This window comes from Mesoplodon bidens (genome assembly GCF_964165515.1).
Source record: "Mesoplodon bidens genome assembly, chromosome: 7".
Lineage (NCBI taxonomy): Eukaryota > Metazoa > Chordata > Mammalia > Artiodactyla > Ziphiidae > Mesoplodon > Mesoplodon bidens.
The window spans coordinates 41,814,479-41,835,753 of NC_138164.1; the positions used below are offsets into that span (position 1 = coordinate 41,814,479).

At 48.2% G+C, this 21,275-nt stretch overlaps 1 protein-coding gene and 1 pseudogene across 3 annotated transcripts in view; one reads left to right on the forward strand and one right to left on the reverse strand.

Moving 5' to 3' along the window:
- The window catches only part of LOC308620770 (centrosomal protein of 78 kDa-like), a 1,829,729-nt pseudogene that overhangs the window by 522,602 nt on the left and 1,285,852 nt on the right, over positions 1 to 21,275 (forward strand). The gene's annotated exons all lie outside the window — the stretch shown is intronic.
- Positions 8,903 to 20,041, reverse strand: LOC308621098 (forkhead-associated domain-containing protein 1-like). Of its 2 annotated transcripts, XM_081241275.1 has the most exons (3): positions 19,675 to 20,041; positions 9,874 to 10,356; positions 8,903 to 9,455 (listed from the first exon to the last, which is right to left on the reverse strand). In XM_081241275.1, the coding sequence occupies exons 2-3, from the start codon at positions 9,934 to 9,936 to the stop codon at positions 9,039 to 9,041; spliced, it is 480 nt and encodes a 159-aa protein (XP_081097401.1). In that variant the 5' UTR covers positions 9,937 to 10,356; positions 19,675 to 20,041; the 3' UTR covers positions 8,903 to 9,038. The 2 variants fall into 2 exon arrangements, with proteins under 2 accessions (XP_081097401.1, XP_081097400.1); XM_081241274.1 differs by lacking the exon at positions 19,675 to 20,041 and having other exon boundaries at positions 9,874 to 11,244.

The following is a 21,275-nucleotide window of genomic DNA, read 5'->3' on the forward strand; positions in this document are numbered from 1 at the left end:
CTCCTCCCCTCTCTCCTTACAGAAGGGGTGTTTGAGCTGGGGCTCTTTGGGACGACAGGTCCTAATTCTGGCCCCATGTCAGAATCACTGAATTCCCGGGCCGCTTCGCCAGACATTCTGATCATTTGAGGGCTCAGATACAAACTGGAAGGTCCACTCCATGAGGCGAGGATCCCTGTATCCTTGGTGCCCGGAGCAGTACCTGGCAGCAGTTCCTGGCAGGTACCAGGTAGCTGGCACTCAATGAATGTTTTTTTGATTAAGTGAATGAGTTTAGGAAATATTGTTCAAGAGATGGGCCCCAGGGCGGGTATAAGCTGCTTAAACGGGAAGGAAACTTTGTTGTGTCTGAGGCTGTGTGTATTTTTCTGGGAAGAGGGCTCAGAGCCTCAACCAGGTATGTCCCCAACAAAGGTTAAAGACCGCTGTGATTGGATACTCTCCGGCTTAGGTATTTTATCACATGAAGAAAGACTTGGTCCCAGGGTAGGTGGCATGGGAACTGTGGACAAGGTCCCATGGTCCTTAGAAGTAAAAAGCGAGACAGTGCTTCCCTGGGGTGGCTCATAAACTGACACCTTGCTTGTTTTGTCCTTTGACCCATGATAGTTCTTTTGGTACATCTAGCCACTGCCTGGCCTCCTGGGACCCTCCCTGTGTCTGTCTGTTGAACAGAAAATTCCAGAAGGCCTCGGTGCCCTGAGTTTCCATCAGGGGCAAGCCAACATGAGCCCTAGCTTTTGAAAAACCCCTTTCAATTCATAGAAAGCCTCCCAGTTTATCTGGTTTGAAATGACCTCATCCTTTGTCACCTTCTCTCTTGTTTTCTGGAGGTTTCTCAGCGTCTTGCTGCTGTCCGTATTCTTTTCTCATGTGAACAGTGCACCTATTTTGGGCATTTTGTCGTTGTTGTTTTGGGTCATTCCCGTCACACAATTTTTATATTCCTTTCCAGTCAGATCAACCTCATGCCTCTCTAGACATTTCTTCTCAGGTTTCCTCTGAATCATTTCGTTTGGTCTAAATATGTCCAGTGTTTCCTCCTTCCTCACTGCACTCCACATAGACCCTCTCTTTTCCCCAGAACAACTGTTCTTTTCTTTCGAATCCCTGACCCAAATCCTCATCTTTCACCATGTTTTCTGACTTCTCCTAAGAACTGATTGTTTTTTGAAACTTAAGCCTCAAATATCATCCCTTCTAATCTGGGTCTGAATTTGGATCACGGTCAAGAAGCAGGGGAGACAGGAACGTGGATGGGTAATTAGGATCCTCAGCAGAAGGGCTGAGTGTTCATCGGTGGGGGGGTCAGAGGGGCCTGGGGATGGAGGGAGAGGTATCTTCTTCTGCCTCGGGTAGGGCTTAGGGTGGGGTTGTCAGGAAAAGCACTAAGAAAAAAGGACCCATTTGACTTGAGTTCTGAAGGATGAGTAGGATTTCCGGAGGCAGAGCAGGGAGAGAAGAGGATGGTCCAAGGCAGGAGCAGTGGGAATGGAGGCCAGAAGATGAGTCATCAGAGAAGCTAGGGACAAGAGTACAGAAGGAGAGGGGGGGCCAGGTGCTGAGACCGCAGACTGAAGGTCCATGGTCAGCCCTCAGATATGTTTGTCTGGCTTTCCCAGCGTGTTAAAAGACTTTTAATTAATTGCTGAAGGGAGAGGCCTCTTTCTGTGGAGTGACAGAGAAACCTATTCAAATTGTCCTCAGCATGAATGCAAATTCACTGGTTACCAAAAATGAAAAGTCTAGAGGGAACCTCTGGGTTCAGGCTCAGATGATATCATGAGGCCTTGACCTCTCTCCAGCTCTCAGGGATTCTTTGAACCATGTGGATCCAACCTTAGACAGAATCTCTCTATAATGGTCACAAAAAGGCAGCCGAAGCTCCAGCCCTTACATCTTCTCAGCTTTGAATTCCATAGGGAAGGATAAGAGTCTTTTTCTTAAGCTTCCCCCAATGGCCTCACTGCTTCTCATTTTCTCTGGGTGGGTCAAAAGCCCATTCCTGAGCCAATTATTGTGGCCCAGGAGACTGCTCTGATTGGCTGAGCTTGAGCCACATGCCCAGCCCTGCAGCCAGAGGTGGAATCAACACCATCTCTGAGAAACTGGACTGAGACTAGGAGAAAGGTGTTGTCCCCAAAGGGGGATCATAACACCCTAATATTTTAGAAGAGAGGTCAATTGCTATTAGGTGACAAAAACCAGATGTCTACCACAGTAGCCAACATGTACAGATCATTGACATCTGGATTTATGCCTTTTTTTTGGAAAATGGGAATATCTGGCAATACCTGGACTCTCTTCTTGTATATAGATCAACAATCTGCTGGGGCTGAGAAGAGGCTCCCTCTTTAGATACAGCCTATGTTCTGCCTGCCCAATGCACTGATCATATTTCCTCTCGGGCTCCTGGAAGCACTTGAATTTTTATTGCCAGCATAATTTGATTCTGTAAAGAAATCTGTTTTTCCCACCAGAATGGAAGAGCCAAATGTACAGGGGTCAAATAGCTCTCCTGTGCTCCCACAAACTCCTGAGGACAAATGCCTGGCCATTTTTGATAGTCTCATTCCTTGCTCATTTTAAAAGCCTTCTTTAAACAAATATTGAACACATAGTGATTTTAGAATCTGTTATCTGATAATTCTAACATCTGAAATCTTTGGGTGGGAGTGGCAGTGGGGTGGTGTCTCAATGTCTTGTTTGTTGTGTCTGCTTACTCTGGCTCATACTGACTTATTGCTTGGATGTTTAGTAATTTGACTGTGATCTCATTCTTCATTGAACTTAATCTGTGGGAATCCTGAGGGGTCTGATTCCTGGCTGCTTTGCTCTCGGAAGTCTTTTTTGTTTGTTTCAGCTGGATGCCAGGGATGCTAATAACCTCTGAACACTGACATTTATTTCCTCAACTTGGGAGTTTTCCCACTGAATACATGGAGTATAAACTTGAGCCCCAGACCCACGTGGTTACAAACCTTCAGGGTGATCATCATCATCATCAGTATTGTGGCCATTATTAGTTTTCCCCTCCAGAGCCACATTGAAAACTACAGGTTTTCATAGGCTCCCCTTTCTGAAAGTCCAGAAAAAAAAAGTTTTTAAGCCCTCCTCTTGCCAGGGTGTGGAGCATCTTTGAGGGTGCCAGCTTAATACAGGCATCTTAGACTTGGTTAGCTCATTTTTCAAGGCCCAAGGCTTAATCTCCCTTTTCCTGCACTTACTAAAGGCAAATGGCTTCCTCATTTGCTTATGCTTTGGTTGTAGCTCACTCTGTTTGTGTGTGTGTCTGTATGTTCCTTTGAGATTGCCTACATAAAAATTGTTTTTTATTATGGGATTTTGGAAACACACACAAAACTAGAGAAGAGTGCGATTAACTCCATGTATTCATCATCCAGCTTCAACATTTTCCCAGTGTTCTCTCATTCTTTTTTCTTCCTTTTTGAGTTGTTTTCTAGGTTAATTTAAAGCAAGTTGTGTCATTTCACCCATAAAGACATCCTAACTGAAAGGACTATTTTTTCCTTTACATTATCCCCGCCTTGACATGATCACAGCTAAAAATACTTATTATCATTCCTGAATATCATCTAATATTCAGTCCATGCTCACATTTCCTTGATTCTCTCAGAGATATCTTTTTTACTGTTGGTTTGTTAGAATCAGGATACAGACAATGTCCACACATTACACTTGGTTGTTATGTCTCTGAAATGTCTTTAATTCTGTAACAGCAACACCCCGCCCCTGACCTTTTTTATCCCCCAGCCACTGATTTGTTGTAGAAACTGGGTCTTTTGTCCTGTAGAACATTCACATACTGGATTTGGCTGATCACTTCTTCTTGGTTTCAGTTAACTTGTTCCTCTTTTCCCCATGTTTCCTGTAAACAAATAGTTAGATCTAGAGGTCTGAGGAGATCAAAGTCTTTTTGTTGTCCAGTCGCCTTCACAGGCGGTACTGTGTGATCCATCCTGCATCACACAGTGAGCACATAATGTCTGGTCATCCTGTTTTTAACGATATTGAGACTGAATGGTAAGTCCAGTGCTAACAGACTGAGCCATCCATTATAAAGTCCCCAACGGCATTTTTTCCCCAAATAATTAACATTTTTAATTTTTAATTATGGTAAAATATACATAACATTTACCATCTTAACCATTTGAAAGTATACAGTTCGGTCTTCCCTGGTGGCGCAGTGGTTGAGAGTCCACCTGCCGATGCAGGGGACCCGGGTTCATGCCCCGGTCCGGGAAGATGCCACATACCACAGAGCGGCTGGGCCCGTGAGCCATGGCCGCTGAGCCTGCGCGTCCGGAGCCTGTGCTCCGCAGCGGGAGAGGCCACAACAGTGAGAGGCCTGCGTACCGCAAAAACAAACAAACAAACAAACAAAACACACAAGTGCAAGGAGGAAGCCAGAATCTTGACAATACCTGGGCCCAAGGAAATCTTGGAAGACAGTGAGTTAAATAGAATAGTGAGGATAATGACGATGGTAGGAGAGCGTGTATGCTTTGTGGTCCTATGTACTAAGGGTTTTGTATACAAGCTCCCATTGGGAAGGCTACGAGCTAGGTGCCATTTTTATTCTCATCTTAAAGAAGAGGGATGTGAGCTAATTAAGCAGAGGGAAGGTTAGGGGGTTTTCCTGGCTGAGACCACAAGACAAAGCGGTGGTCATGCCTCCTAGACAGGACTTCATTGGCTGGAGATTTGATTGGCAGGAGAGCTGAGCGGCTTCTCCTGCCAGAAGCAGCCTGTGCCCTTCAGCCTTTCTTACACTTCAAGCCCTAAGAAAGGGCTTGCGTGCTTCCCAAGTGGCAACTTCTGTGCATTTAAAAATTTCCTCTTGAAAATCCCAGCCTTAGCCCATTCACAAAAGGTATCTGGGTCCTTTCTTGGCCGTGGCCCTAGTCGTATTCACCAAAGAGAAGAGCGTGTCCCATAAGAGCTGGCGGCTTTGAGAGGACCGGGGAAGGCGTCAGCTGGCAGGAAGCTCCCTGAAAGAAATAGAGGAATCCCCACCCATCCATGAGCTGCCTATTCTTCCCCTAGAAACGGGGCTTGCGATGTGTCAGGAACTGCAGGCATTTTGCCATTTAACCCTCACACTGCCCCACGGAGGAGGCCCCTTGCTAACAGTTTTGGTTGCTTTTGTAGAGGAACCTGCGATACAGAGGTCAAGCCACTTACTCAGGGTCATTCGGGGCAGCGGTGGGGCTTGACCCCTATTTGTTTGACTCCAAATCTGGCCTCTGAACTCTGAGAGACACTGCCGGCTTCTCGAGTGATGTGGGATGTGGATTCGAGTGAGCACGGCCTGGGCCGCGGTTCCCGTCCCTCTGCCACATGGACAGAGCCACAGGCCCAGTTCGCTGTGAAGGCCCAGCATCTTATACCAAGTCTCATTCTCACAGCCAGAGATATTAATGTGGAAATAGGACTTTTGATTCTTGAAAGGTCTGCTTGGTGAAGAGATGGTCAAACATTAAAACTACAAACTCCATTTTTGGGGGGGGGCAATTCTGAAGCATAAGATGTGTAATTTCATCTCAGTGCTTCAACCGTGCAACCTCTGTGAACGGGTGAAGAGTTTCAAAGTTTTATACAGGAGGCTAAAAAACTAAGGCTCCTTGTGAAAATACTAAGTGTAAAACTTAGGAAAGAGGAATTCTACTTTCTGTTCATTTCTGCTTAAAGACAACGAAGATATACTCCCTGGAAGGAACGGATACCAAGACAGATGTACACAAGTGCCCTTTAGGATCCAGCAAAACTTAAAATGTATTATTGTTTTCTTCCTGACAAACAGGGATTTCTGACAACATATTAACAACAAGCCTGAAATGCAAACCTGAGTCCTGGAGTGAAACCCCCAGGAGCAATGGTGCGAGGTATCCAAGGGGGCCACCCTGGTAAGGGAGACACAGAAGGAAGGGGTGTGGAAAAGTGAACCTGGGCGGGGGAGGGCAGCAGGTGGGGAGGAAATCCTGTTTCTGCCACTTAGTAGCCAGGGAAGGGTACCCTCTGTCAAATCAGCTTTCCCCTCTCTCTAAGGGGCCGACACTTGCCAGCATCCCTTGCGGGTTGATGGGAGAGATGAAGCATGTGTGGTGTGGAGCAGGTGCCTGCCCCTTGGTAAGTCTTTCCCCCAGTTGTGAATTCCACGAATTTGAAAGCTACTAGCTGTAGCTCTTCTGGGGACCCTGACACAGGTTCAACTTGGCCATTTCAGACCCTTCTCGGCTGAGGGATGTCCAGCGCCAAACAGGCTGGCACATCCCTTGCGTTGTGTGTGAATGAGGCAGCCCAGGAATAAAGCATGTGAAACCTCATTATGTAAATCCTCAGGTTTTCAGTACATGACAATGGCTTTTCTTGGGGCCCTTTTCTGTCCCATTCTGTGGTCTGGTGTCTCTGCTTTGGGACCTAGTCTGCCAAGCCCTGGGGGCGGGGGTGGGCACTTCGGGGAGGGGTGAGCTCTCCAGAGGGCACATCAAAGGGAAAGTCACAACTCTGTCACTGGCCCAGCTCTCCCTGGCATTGCTTGGTGTGAAAGGAAACTGTCCTCTGCCTGAGGCAGCCCCATGTCACACAGAGACTAAGGCCTGTGATGTTTAATTCACAGCAGTGAGCACTGGAAACACCGCACCCAGGCTCCCTCAGAGCAGGACAGCCACTTTTCATTTCTGGGGCTCTAAGCCAGAGAGCCTGCTGTCTGGAAACTTATTGCCTGGAAGGTTCGCAGGATGGAGGGCAGGCTTCTGCAAGGAACTATCTGACCATCACCTCCTGGTTGAGGAGAAGGGCACCCTTCTATGACCTTGGCCTCCTTAGAGCTCATGCAGGCAACAAACACACACATACAAATACACACACATGCCAACCCACAGCACATACTCACATGTACACACATACATGCAAGGATGCGTGTACAAATACACAGCCCCAAGTCAGAAAGACTGGAGTACTATTCTGGCTACTCAGAAGAGCAAACCCAAATCTTTATTCTCAGAGAGCTTCTTCCTCGGTGTATCCCTGGCACCTGGCAGAGCAATGAAAATCAGAATCGCTGCCTTTAAAAACACTCGGGCTGTTCACTCAACTGATTGTGGTCATCATTGCAGGAGGCAGGGAAGTCAGATCATGATGCTGGACACCCTTAAGCTCAGTACAGTGCTGTGTGTCAATTATGTCTCAATACAACTGGTAGAAAAAAGAGTTATCTGGATAGAAAGAACAAGATAAAATACACGAATTATCAAAAGTTAAAAAAATACAGACGAGCTAGATTATGAGTCTCAGAAAGCACTGTTCACAACAGCCAGGACATGGAAGCAGCCTAAATGTTGATGGAGGAGTGGATAAAGAAGATGTGGTACAAATATACAGTGGAATACTACTCAGCCGTAAAAAAGAATGAAGTAATGCCATTTGCAGCAACATGGATGGACCCAGAGACTATCATACTATGTGAAGTAAGTCAGACAAAGACAAGTATCATATGATATCACTTATATGTGGAATCTAAAAAACATGATACAAATGTGCTTATTTATAAAACAGAAACAGACTCAGGCTTTGAAAACAAACTTATGGTTACCAAAGTGGAAATGTGGTGGGGAGGGATAAATTAGGAGTTTGGGATTAACATATACACACTATTATATATAAAATATGTAATCAACAAGGACCTACTATATAGCACAGGGAACTCTACTCAATATTCTGTAATAACTTATATGGGAAAAGAATCTGAAAAAGAATAGATATATGTGTATGTATAACTGAATCACTTTGCTGTACACCTGAAACTAACACAACACTGTAAATCAACTATACTCCAATATAAAATAAAAATTAACTTAAAAAAAAAGAAAGTTTAAAAACATAGAGGCAAGCTAGACTATGAGTCTCAGAGAGGTTAAGCTGACACATATATATGGAATCTAAAAAAAAAAATGTTCTGATGAACCTAGGGGCATGCCAGGAATAAAGACACAGATGTAGAGAATGGACTTGAGGACATGGGGAGGGGGAAGGGTAAGCTGGGACGAAGTGAGAGAGTGGCATGGACATATATACACTACCGAATGTAAAACAGATAGCTAGTGGGAAGCAGCCGCATGGCACAGGGAGATCAGCTCAATGCTTTGCGACCATCTAGAAGGGTGGGATAAGGAGGGTGGGAGGGAGACACAAGAGGGAGGGATGTGAGGATATACGTATGCATATAGCTGATTCACTTTGTTATACAGCAGAAACGAACACCACACTGTAAAGCAATTATACTCCAATAAAGATGTTAAAAAAAAAAAAGCTGCCTGAAGTCACACAGTAAGTGGCAGAACAAGAGTCTAAACCTAAGTCTGCCTAACGCTAAAGCTATTCTGCCACCTTCCTTTGCAATGAGCGAAGGCATTCTGTGCTGCCTGGATCCCACTGGGACCTCAGTTGGCTGTTTCTAAAGGGAGCTGAGGGGCAGCCTCAGAGGCTCTGCTCCGAGCAGGGACCTCTCACCTTCTGCTGCCTGATCGCCCTGGTGACCCTCTTCTCCTGGTGCAGCCGCTCTTCCATGTGCGCCAGGGCCTCCTTCAGCAGCGCCTTTTCTTCGGCCTCTTTGGAGATGTCGTCCTTCAGCTTTGCCACCTGTGACTGGTACATCTGAACCGACACTTTGCTCTGCCTGAGCACACGGGAGAGACAAAGTCTCTTTTCTCCTCAGCTTTCTCACTCACCACCAATGCTCCCGACCTGGGAGATCCTCAGAACACTTCCATATATGCCTGGCTTCGCGGTTTCCTTACAAGTGGGGGGAAGGCTGAAGATGTGGGGACTAGAGGGCAGAATAAATAGCCCATTGGCTGTGGACGTGCAGCATGAAGGGGGCAACGGTTATGCTACCAGCCCCTCCCAATTTCCCAGAGAGGGTGGGGGAACGGATACCACTGAAAATAGGATGGAATTATGAAAAGCACACACATGGTGAAACATCAGACACATTTATAAAAGGTGCACCTTATTCCTTAACAGTAGGGTACTTTAACTGCTGCTTTCTTGCCCAGAGACTTGGGTCCATCAGGCCCTGAGTCACCATCCCGCCTCCCCCCTCCACACCCAGGCCTCTGTCCTCTTGTCCTGGTCCCTACGGGTCTGCAGCTGCACCGAGGTTTAGCCTGGAGAATGGAGGCCTGGGCCTTTTGCCAGGGACACGGGCCATACTTGAGCTGTTCAATGTCCTTCTCGTATCGTCTCAAAAGCTCTTCTTTTCTCTGCAGCTGGTTCTTGAGTAGGGTGATCTTATCAAACACCAGGTAGAGGTCTCTTTGTCGAAGCTGGTGGACTCTCTCCCTCTCTTTTGGGGAGAGGTGTTTCATGGACACGTGACCTGACATACCTTTGATGTTCATCATAGTCTCGAGGGTTTTGCTCATATCCAAGTACTACGAGAAAGCGTTTCACAGGTAAGAGGCCTGGCCCAAGACCGCTGGTGGCCACTTTGAGGAGGCAAACATCTAATTCTGTTTCATTCATTTTCTGCAGTTGCAGAGAAGAAACACATGCTTTGCAAATGAGTGCATTTGGGGCTTTTAGTATGACTTTCATTTCCCCCCGCATCCATTTACACTATGCCATTTTGAGAACTGGTGGGGGGCGGGGAATGACAACAGATATAAACATTCATTCTTACTACCCAGTCTTCCAAGGAATTGGGCTCTGCAATTTCCAGCCCATGCTGGGATAGGAGATGGGTCTCGTGGAGCTACTGTAACAACTAAACATGTATGTGAGGTTGATGTATAAACTATCTGCAGGGCACGCAGGTTTGGACAGGAGGGGACTGATGCTGGGTATACCTACCAGCTTTTCATTAAGATCTAAAGCCTCAGCCACATCTGTTTTCCATAACTTCTCAGTGGCCATGATGGACCCTGGGCTGGAAAGGCCATTTTGAGGCTGAAATAAAAAAAAAGAAAAAAGTCTCTTGGCATTCCATTATGATTTTCTACATCCAGAAGAATAACCCGAACAATAATGGAAGAACTGGAAAGTTACTAAAGAATAATTTGAGAGAGTTAATTTTTTTAACATCTTTATTGGAGTATAATTGCTTTACAATGGTGTGTTAGTTTCTGCTGTATCAAAAAGTGAATCAGGGCTTCCCTGGTGGCGCAGTGGTTGAGAGTCCGCCTGCCGATGCAGGGGACACGGGTTCGTGCCCTGGTCCGGGAGGATCCCACATGCTGCGGAGCGGCTGGGCCCGTGAGCCATGGCTGCTGAGCCTGCGCGTCCAGAGCCTGTGCTCTGCAGCGGGAGAGGCCACAACAGTGAGAGGCCCGCATACTGCAAAAAAAAAAAAAAAAAAGTGAATCAGCTATACGTATCCATATATCCCCATATCCCCTGCCTCTTGCGTCTCCCTCCCACCCTCCCTATCTCACCCCTCTAGGTAGACACACAGCAACGACCTGCTCTCCCTGTGCGATGCAGCTGCTTCCCACTAGCTATCTATTTTACCTTTGGTAGCGTGTGTGTGTATATATGTCCATGCCAAGAGAGTTGGTTTTAAATCCAGTCTGACTCTGTGAACTGCTTTCTTTATGACTGTGCTCCTACCCCTTCAGCGCACGACTGCCTTTGAAATGATGCATCACTTGTGCCGTTCTTTGGCCACCGTCTCGTCTGTCTTCCCTTTAGGCCAGTGGTTCTCAACCGGGGGTGACTCTGGCCACCCTACCCCCTCCAGGACATTTAGCAATACCTGGACACATTTGTGGTTGTCATAATTGCTGCTGGCGTCTAGTGGGTGGAGGACAAGGATGCTGCTAAACACCCCACGATGCATAGGGCAGTCTCCCAAACAAAGAGTTACCTGGCTCAAAAAATCAGTACCGCTGATGTTGAGAAGACAAGCTCCAGAAAAATGGGCACCATGCGGCTTTTGCTCACTATCTCCCTCCTTGTGCCCAGCATGGCACCTGGCAACGAGTGGTGCATAGTGGGCATGTTTGTTGAATGAACGAATGAAGGTTAAGTGGAAAATAGCCTCCCTCCTTTTTATTAAAGGAATCTCTTTTCTGTGCAGCAGAAACCATACCCTCACAAAATTTGGCCCAACCTTCTCCTAGCTCTGGAACCTGGTGGGTGGGCATCACTTCAGACCCTTTCCAGAGACAATGCAGATAGTGTTTGCAGCTGCATCTCCCTAAGACCCCAACCAGCCAGCTGGCTGCTGGAAGCCCAACTGACTGCATGGAAAGGCCACCAGACTGAATAGGGGACCTGATCTGAACGACTACAAATAACCATAGTAAGCCTCCTTAAAAAATAAAGTGGCTTTTAATGCTTGCCATGAGCCTCTCTTAGCCCTAGCATTTGTTGGCACTACCTGAAAACCTCTGAGATTAAAAACAAAACAACTGGCGGCACCGCCCAAGTACCCAGGAGGAAGGCACGGGCCCTCCCTGCCTGAGGGATTAGAAGTCTAAAGTGGATGAACACTTAGTGACCATCTTGTTGGAGACCCTCTTCCTACGTGGTATCTGAGACTCAGTGGAAATGTAATTCTCTGTCCAAGGTCACACAAGGCAGCACCAGTGGAACCAGAAGTCTGGGCTCTGGACTTACCATATGTTTCTTCAGTCATTCATCACAGAATTATTGAACACCTACTAGACTAGATGCTGGAGATGTAATGCTATCCACTTATCTCAATACCACGTTTAAAAAACCTATCTTTTGGACCCGGAGGAAGATGGCGGAAGAGTAAGACGCGGAGATCACCTTCCTCCCCACGGATACACCAGAAATACAGCTACACGTGGAACAACTCCTACAGAACACCTACTGAATGCTGGCAGAAGACCCCAGACCTCCCAAAAGGCAAGAAACTCCCCACATACCTGGGTAGGGCAAAGCGGAGAGATTCCCGCACAGAGGATCGGTGCCGAGCGGCACTCACCAGCCCGAGAGGCTTGTCTGCTCGCCCGCCAGGGCAGGCGGCGCTGGAAGCTGAGGCTCGGGCTTCGGTCAGAGCGCAGAGAGAGGACTGGGGCTGGCGGTGAGAACTCAGCCTGAAGGGGGCTAATGTGCCACAGCTAGCCGGCAGGGAGTCCGGGAAAACTCTGGAGCTGCCGAAGAGGCAAGAGACTTTTTCTTCCCTCTTGGTTTCCTGGTGCGCGAGGAGAGGGGATTAAGAGCGCTGCTTAAAGGGGCTCCACAGACGGGCGCGAGTCACGACTGAAAGCGCGGAGCCCAGTGACGGGCGTGGGACGCTGGGGCTGCTGCTGCCGCCACCAAGAAGCCTGTGTGCGAGCGCAGGACACTGTCCACGCCGCCCTTCCGGGAGCCTGTGCAGCCCGCCACTGCCGGGGTCCCGGGATCCAGAGACGGCTTCCCTAGGAGAACGCACGGCGCGCCTCGGGCTGGTGCAACGTCACGCCGAACTCTGCCGCTGCAGGCTCGCCCCGCACTCTGTGCCCCTCTCTCCCGCCCGGCCTGAGTGAGCCAGAGTCCCCAAAGAGGCTGCTCCTTTAACCCTGTCCTGTCTAAGCGAAGAACAGACGCCCTCCGGCGACCTACACGCAGAGGCGGGGCCAAATCCAAAGCTGAGACCCAGGAGCTGTGAGAACAAAGAAGAGAAAGGGAAACCTCTCCCAGCAGCCTCAGAAGCAGCGGATTAAAGCTCCACAATCAACTTGATGTACCCTGCATCTGTGGAATACATGAATAGACAACACATCATCGCAAATTGAGGAGCCAGGAGTCAGTGCTGTGCCTCTGAGGTGGGAGAGCCAACTTCAGGACACTGGTCCACAAGAGACCTCCCAGCTCCACATAATATCAAACGGCGAAAATCTTCCAGAGATCTCCATCTCAACACCAGCACCCAGCTTCACTCAACGACCAGCAAGCTACAGTGCTGGACACCCTATGCCAAACAGCTAGCAAGACAGGAACACAACGCCACCCATTAGCAGAGAGGTGGCCTAAAATCATAAAAAGTCCGCAGACACCCCAAAACACACCACCAGACGTGGACCTGCCCACCAGAAAGACAAGATCCAGCCTCATCCACCAGAACACAGGCACTAGTCCCCTCCACCAGGAAGCCTACACAACCCACTAAACCAACCTTAGCCACTGGGGACAGACACCAAAAACAACGGGAACTACGAACCTGCAGCCTGCAAAAAGGAGACCCCAAACACAGTAACATAAGCAAAATGAGAAGACAGAAAAACACACAGCAGGAGAAGGAGCAAGATAAAAACCCACCAGACCTAACAAATGAAAAGGTAATAGGCAGTCTACCTGAAAAAGAATTCAGAATAATGATGGTAAAGATGATCCAAGATTCTATTTCCCAGATCCAAAATCTTGGAAATAGAATAGACAAAATGCAAGAAACAGTTAACAAGGACCTAGAAGAACTAAAGATGAATCAAGCATCGATTAAAAACACAATACATGAAATAAAAAATACTCTAGATGGGATCAATAGCAGAATAACTGAGGCAGAAGAACGGATAAGTGAGGTGGAAGATAAAATAGTGGAAATAACTGCTGCAGAGCAAAATAAAGAAAAAAGAATGAAAAGAACAGAGGACAGTCTCAGAGACCTCTGGGACAACATTAAACGCACCAACATTCGAATTATAGGGGTTCCAGAAGAAGAAGAGAAAAAGAAAGGGACTGAGAAAATATTTGAAGAGATTATAGTTGAAAACTTCCCTAATATGGGAAAGGAAATAGTTAATCAAGTCCAGGAGGCACAGAGTGTCCCATACAGAATAAATCCAAGGAGAAATACGCCAAGACACATATTAATCAAACTGTCAAAAATTAAACACAAAGAAATCATATTAAAAGCAGCAAGGCAAAAACAACAAATAACACACAAGGGAATCCCCGTCAGGATAACAGCTGATCTCTCAGCAGAAACCCTACAAGCCAGAAGGGAGTGGCAGGACATAATTAAAGTGATGAAGGAGAAAAACCTGCAACCAAGATTACTCTACCCAGCAAGGATCTCATTCAGATTTGATGGAGAAATTAAAACGTTTACAGACAAGCAAAAGCTGAGAGAGTTCACCACCACCAAACCAGCTTTACAACAAATGCTAAAGGAACTTCTCTAGGAAAGAAACACAACAGAAGGAAAAGACCTACAATAACGAACCCAAAACAATTAAGGAAATGGGAATAGGAACATACATATCGATAATTACCTTAAATGTAAATGGACTAAATGCTCCCACCAAAAGACACAGATTGGCTGAATGGATACAAAAACAAGACCCATATATATGCTGTCTACAAGAGACCCACTTCAGACCTAGAGACACATACAGACTGAAAGTAAGGGGATGGAAAAAGATATTCCATGCAAATGGAAACCAAAAGAAAGCTGGAGTAGCAAGTCTCATATCAGACAAAATAGACTTTAAAATAAAGACTACTAGAAGAGACAAAGAAGGACACTACATAATGATCAAGGGATCGATCCAAGAAGAAGATATAACAATTGTAAATATTTATGCACCCAACATAGGAGCACCTCAATACATAAGGCAAATACTAACAGCCATAAAAGGAGAAATCGACAGTAACACAATCATAGTAGGGGACTTTAACACCCCACTTTCACCAATGGACAGATCATCCAAAATGAAAATAAATAAGGAAACACAAGCTTTAAATGATACATTAAACAAGATGGACTTAATTGATATTTATAGGACATTCCATCCAAAAACAACAGAATACACATTTTTCTCAAGTGCTCATGGAACATTCTCCAGGATAGATCATATCTTCGGTCACAAATCAAGCCTTGGTAAATTTAAGAAAATTGAAATTGTATCAAGTATCTTTTCTGACCACAATGCTATGAGACTAGATATCAATTACAGGAAAAGAGCTGTAAAAAATACAAACACATGGAGGCTAAACAATACACTACTTAATAACGAAGTGATAACCGAAGAAATCAAAGAGGAAATTAAAAAATACCTAGAAACAAATGACAATGGAGACACGACGACCCAAAACCTATGGGATGCAGCAAAAGCAGTTCTAAGAGGGAAGTTTATAGCAATACAATCCCACCTTAAGAAACAGGAAACATCTCGAATAAACAACCTAACCTTGCACCTAAAGGGTGCAAAAAAAAAAAAACAAGGCAAAAAAACAAAACAAAACAAAAACAAACAAACAAAAAAACCAAAAAAAAAAAAAGAGAGCTTAAATCAGCCAGAGAACATTCCCCAGCTTAGAGAAGCAGGGACACCCAGGTCAGCTACATCCTCGCGCCCCCTGTTAAGATCCCCAATCAGAACCTGGGCCTCAGATGCTCTTGTCTGTATGTTAAGAAGAGTTAAAGAGAAGCTCTCTCCCTCCATCCTCGAGGAATGACACAAAATGCCTCCAATAACCCCACCCTCTATTTTGCCTCACTCCACCCTCTCGGGGCAGAATCAGTCTAAAATTTTCATATTTACTCAAGTTAATGACAGGAACCTGATACACCACAGGCTGCAACCTCCACATTTCAAGAATCAAATAAAACGTTCACCGCCCCACCCCCCACCCCGGAGATGTTCTGTGTCAACACTGTGCATTAGCATCACTGTTATTAACCTTATTTTTTGTCTTGTTAAAATATTAATATGAACCACTCCCAGTAAGCAGAGCAGGAACTTATTCAATGTTTTATTACCTTAAGAAAGTTTTCAGACACATCGAAAGCATATGCCACCAGAAAACACGTTACACTGTTTATACTGGGTAAGTCGTGCCCAGCAGAGAGCCGTCAGGTTCTGAGAGCTGGGAGTAGGCAGAACATGCATGTGGCCCAACACATGGTCTGCAGGGTAAGGGGGGATGGGATGGGGTCAGAACAGGCCTCCTTGTGACATCTCTCAGGTAACTCATCTGTTAAACCTAAAACGGGGGTCATTCTAGCCGCCCATAAGTGCGAGATGGGTTCTGTAAAACCTTTTATGCCCTTTGGAGGATACGCCAATCAAAGGTGACCACTCACTTGGGAGCAAACTAGAATGTTCCATTTGCTTACCACGTGAACCTAATGGGGCATGCTGGTAAACCTGGCCATCGGTGCCCTGTTACTTAAGGTCACTGCAGCAGCTCCCTTCCAAAACAAGAGGAGGAAGAGAAAAGGCACGCCCACGAATGCGTTTCTCCGTTTACATCCCAACGTGCCAGAAAGCCCACAATCCTCTGGGCTCCCAGGCCACCTGCCCCGAGCCCTGGTATCCAGGATACCGCATGAAGCTGCTGCTCTTTTAGCAGGCCCTCACTAGCCAGACTTGAGTGGACGGCTGCAAGCTAATGAGTTGTGTGCCCCAGCCAGGGAGAGGCCCTGTCACGTGGCTCTGGGATCAGTTCTGAACGCCACCAACTGCTGTGCACACATCAATTTACTCAACCCAGGGTTTATTTGCTGTGACAATCATGGCCTTCACCTGGAAACCTTCATCACTACTAGGGCAGATTGAAGGGTACCTAGAACTGAAAGGCCGTCCAAGCTGATGGGTAAGTCAACTCTCTTCTCCTGGAAGATGGCAGCAAAGGCAGCAGTAGCCCCACGGCCAGGTCAGACTTTTTGCCACGGGCTGTCCTAACTCAACCACGTTGATCCCACTATTTACACAGTGCTTCTCATTTCCCCAGATGAGGACGTCTTCTGTCACCCACAGGAACCCAGGAGCTACCAGGAAAGGAAGGTAGTACCATCCTCATTCAACACTTGGAAACTGAGGCCCAGAGATATTAAACCCCAAGTTCAATTAACATGAAGTACTAGACCTATAACTCAGGTCTTTGGTACCTGGTCAGCTGGGAAGATTCAAAAGGCCCAAAAGGGCCCCAGTTAGAGGGATGCAATCCAGCTGTGACGAGCATCCCACAGGCCTTCTCTGTTGGGGGTCAAGTGGGATAACTACACTCTCCTAGCTAGGAGGGTGATGGCCTCTAAATGGATGGCAACCGTCGCCACCAGCACTTTCTCTAACTGAAAGGTGAAGAGGCGGGGCGAGTCTGTCGATGCAACACATTCCTTGGTCTATTTTCTCCGCTAGAAATAAACGGGAGTGTCTGAAGGGCAGCCCAGCCATTCCCGAGCAAAGTCAAACTGCTTTTGTCGGACAGCTCTCTGTTCTGCGGCTATAAACCGAATGCCATTACCCGCAAAATGTAACCATAAAGGCCATAAGCCCGACGTTGTTAGTTAATTAAATGCCTCATTAACTTTTTTAAAAACATGACTTATTCAATTCATAGAAAATTTAACTATCACCGCTAAAGGCACAAGCATGTGGTTGCACACTGGCGTTTCAGCCTAAGAAATAGAAGCCTTTTTCCCAGGAGGGAAAGGTTTGAGGTCTTTGGCCACACAAGTGATCTATTTAACGCGGATCTGAAGCCAGAGTGTGTTTCTAAACTTCCAGAACCAGATTATCATGACATAAAGCTCAGACAGCCTTTATACTGCACATGGTATCTTTGGCTAAGCAGAAGAAAATAACCAAGAATGCTGAAGACAAAACTTCAGGAAAACCCTCCCAAACCACACCCTTATCTGCTTAAGCAAACTGTCCTTCAATTTGAAAAGGTTGAAGCTGCCACATCTCCCAACTGGGCCATCATCCCAACATTTAAAATTCTGCCCAGAGAAATCCCAGAAATTTCTGCCCAGAGAAATCAAAGTTGAAAGCGTTCATCTACTTGTCACAATGTTCAGCATCAACACTGGTGATCTGTGGAATCTACATATTGAAATTTACATTTGAAGAAAAAAACAAATCCGACCGTAAACATTCCCAAGGCTTCCTGTGCAATCAAAGGCCAGGTAGCCTAAAAAAGTATGGATCAAGTGCCCCTTGGTCCAGGCCACAGAGCCACCAAACCAAAATGGAAACTGTCTTAGAGGACCAACGAGGGTCTTTTGACGTCTCTGGTCCCAAAGGGAGACTGCTGGAAATGATGCCAAGTTCACAGGTGGGGCTCGGAGCCCCGCCCTCCACGGCGGGTGCAGCAGCACCCCGCCCCCCCATCTCCAGCATTTGCTGGAAGCGGGAGTCTACTTTCTCAACCCTAACCCAAAAGTTGGGGTTAGGAGTCTCCCCCCCAACTCCAGCGTTTGCTGGAAGCAAGAAGACTATTTTCTCAACCACGGGGGTCTCTAGCTCAACACTATGTGCAACATCTGCTCTGTCCTCCTAGGCGCCCGCTCTCAGCTCTTGGGAAACCAACTGGGTGCTCCTTGGACTTCACCTGCAAGTAACTGCGCTAACTACCAGAAAGTGCTCTCTAGCTAATGGAGAGGTCTCCAAGAGACGTGTAGATATAAACAACAGCACATTCAACCCACAACAACAACAAAAAACACCCCCAAACTAAGCATAGCCCTAGTGCTTCCAACTTCCCACCCACAGTCATGCCTTAGGGCCAAGGCAGGCACACTTCCAAGGGCTCACGGCACTATGGACCGGGGTGGGGGGACACGACGGGAGACGGGCGACAGGGGCACAGAGCTGGCTGAGGGTGTGGGCGCCAGGGCTCCGGGCCAGCCTGGGTCCTGCCACCCCAGTGCTCAGCCACACCTCCACGCTCAGCCTGCTGAACCGCGTTTTACTGTCACCATTCAACTCCCAGAGGGCTGATGCCAGCACAGAAAAATGCCTTTGCCCTGTGGGCTATTACATCACAATTGCTACTGACAAGTATGGTGGGGGAACTGCACAGGGCAGAGAGAGTCATCTGTCTCACAGAGGTTTTGAACTGTCAAAAGGGCAATTCCAGTGTGAGCCAGTCTTGCTGAGGAGCGTGGTGGGCTGTGGAGCACTGCTGGATTGCTACCTGTACGGGTATCAGCTAACCCCTCTGAGGCTCAGTTTCCTCATCCGAGAGTGGGCTAGTACGCGTTACTCCCAAGTGAAGATGTTAACAGGGTGAAAGGAGTTACTACAGATCACACGGGCTTAGGCAGATATCAGCTATCTTTCTATGTTGCTCTAGCAATAGAGGCCATCACTGTCATCAGCCGTGCTGGGTTGGGATACAGCAGTGTGGACAGGGAGTTTTGTGCAAGGTTCAACCCCTGCTCCCCGCCCATCAGCCCTCGGCTCCCGTGCCCTCTCAGAAAGAGACTGCTCAGGTCTGCCCCACTCCCATCCCTACTCTGCACAGACACTACCCACCCGCTACCCCACAGGGGCATCACTCTGCCCCAAACAGCACAAGTTAGTAGAGCTAATAACTACTCTCCTACTCTCTTTCTTGCTATTCAGATTCCAAAAGGGCTCATTAAAATTCCCCTGGTCGCCAAGCCCTGGGTTAGGTCAGATTTTATATCAGAGATAAGTGAGCCAGACTGGCCGAAGCAGCCTACCTGCCTGAACGGGAACGGAACATCAGAGAGGCCTGCCTTTCTTTTCACACCACGACTGAACAAGCCACCAAAGAGCCTGCAGTGTGAGCGGGAGCCAACGCAAACACCCTGCTGGAACACCCAGCCCAGCCCGCCACGTGGAGGGGGCTGGGCTCTGAGACACGCCCCCCATCCACAGCCAGTGTGTCCCCCACCCAAGGAGCAGAAGCCAGCGGATCCTGATCCAGGGCACCCACAAGGATGCTCACCTCGTAGCCAAGCCGGGAGGCCTGCTGTAGGAGGGTCTCGCCCGCGTTCTTATTGACAATAAGTCTCCGCGCTTCCGGTGGCATCGGGCGGGACTGGGTGGTCTCTGGAGGGGAGCTTGAGCATGTCAGCTGCGAGGCCTGGGAAGCTGGTAACAATTGCTGCAAACAGTCCAAGGGCTTCTGGTCCTGCTTGGCCGGCGAAAGATCATAGTCGGAACTGGGCTCAGGCCGCTTTCAAAATCTCCGGACGGTCACCTATCACGAAACCAGGCAGCGCACACATTTCAGGCTGTCCTTCCACCACCCGCCTGGTTCGCCTCCTCCCTGAGTTACAAACCTGAGTGGAGGAAAGCACTTTTCCTCCTCTCTGTCTGGGGGAGGCGGGGCGCAAGGAAGGGGTTGCATTTTTACTCGCTGGAAACTTCACCGCCACCCAGGAGACACGTCCCCTAGGAAGGGGCAGGGACGTTTTGGGGGGAGGGGTTCAGGAAAAGGAAAGCTTTGTCCCCAGAAGCAGAGAAGCAGGCAGGCGGGATGTGCCTGCACGGGCCCGGGGGGCGGGGCAGAACCAGGGCCAAGAGGTACCTTGCCATCCGCATTGTCCACCTAGGAGTCCCCTGGCAGCGGCAAGCCCCGCCTGGGCTCCTGAGGGATCAAAGGCTTGGTTTTGCACGGTTGCTTCGCGGATGGTTTCTCGCTGTTGTCGGTGTATTTCTGCGGCAGGGGCGAAGGCTGCCGATCCATTTCTTCGTCCATGCACAGCACATCTGTCAGGGGGAGAAGCAGCGGGCGTTACACAGTTGTAGCCGGTGAGGAAAGAAAAGCCCATTGTTAGCACTGATCGTTGGAGCAGCTTCAGTTTTTAAAGATATACCAATTATGTTTTCAAAGCACTAATATTTTAATTATCCCACATTCAACCGGCAAATAGGCTAACCCACGAAACGCCAAATGGCAAGTCGCTTCAAAGGGCCGCAAGACAGGGCAGAAGCCAGCCCTTCGTGCGCTCCCGGCCCCACCCGTGGGGGGCCTGGGTGCTCGGGACAGGGCGACTGCGGACAGCCTGAGGCTGGAATGAGGGCACTGACAAGCGCCCGGGGTCACCCAAGACTTCCCTTCCTGCCCAGCCGGGCTGGGTGATGAGGAGCAGCCCAGGAAGTCAAGCTCCCACCTCACTGTCCATTCCATAAGGAAGTGTGCAGGCTGAAAGGACCTCAGGAAGAAAACTCCCCGCTCGCCACACGCTACTCTTGTCAACTTGGATGGCCCTCAGGTCCCCTCCAGGGCCGTTTCCCACAGAGGGCGGGTGATCCACCCTCCAGGAGCGCCCCCCGCCCCGTGCGTACCTTGTTCATTGTCACTGCATTTAAGGGACTCCTCCAACCAGCTGCTGTTGCTTTTGGCCTCTGCCCTTTTCCTGCCAGGTTTCTCTTCGGAGATGCTATTGCCCTGGGGGGTGACCGCAGGCTGAACCGCCTGGGTCACTTCCTTCCTGCCCTGCCGGCCAGGTTTGCTCTCTGCTCCCGACGTTCTCTAAGGTGCAGCAAGCGGCGCTGCTTTCTGGGATGGAGCCCTGTTAATTCAATGCACACCTCAGGTTG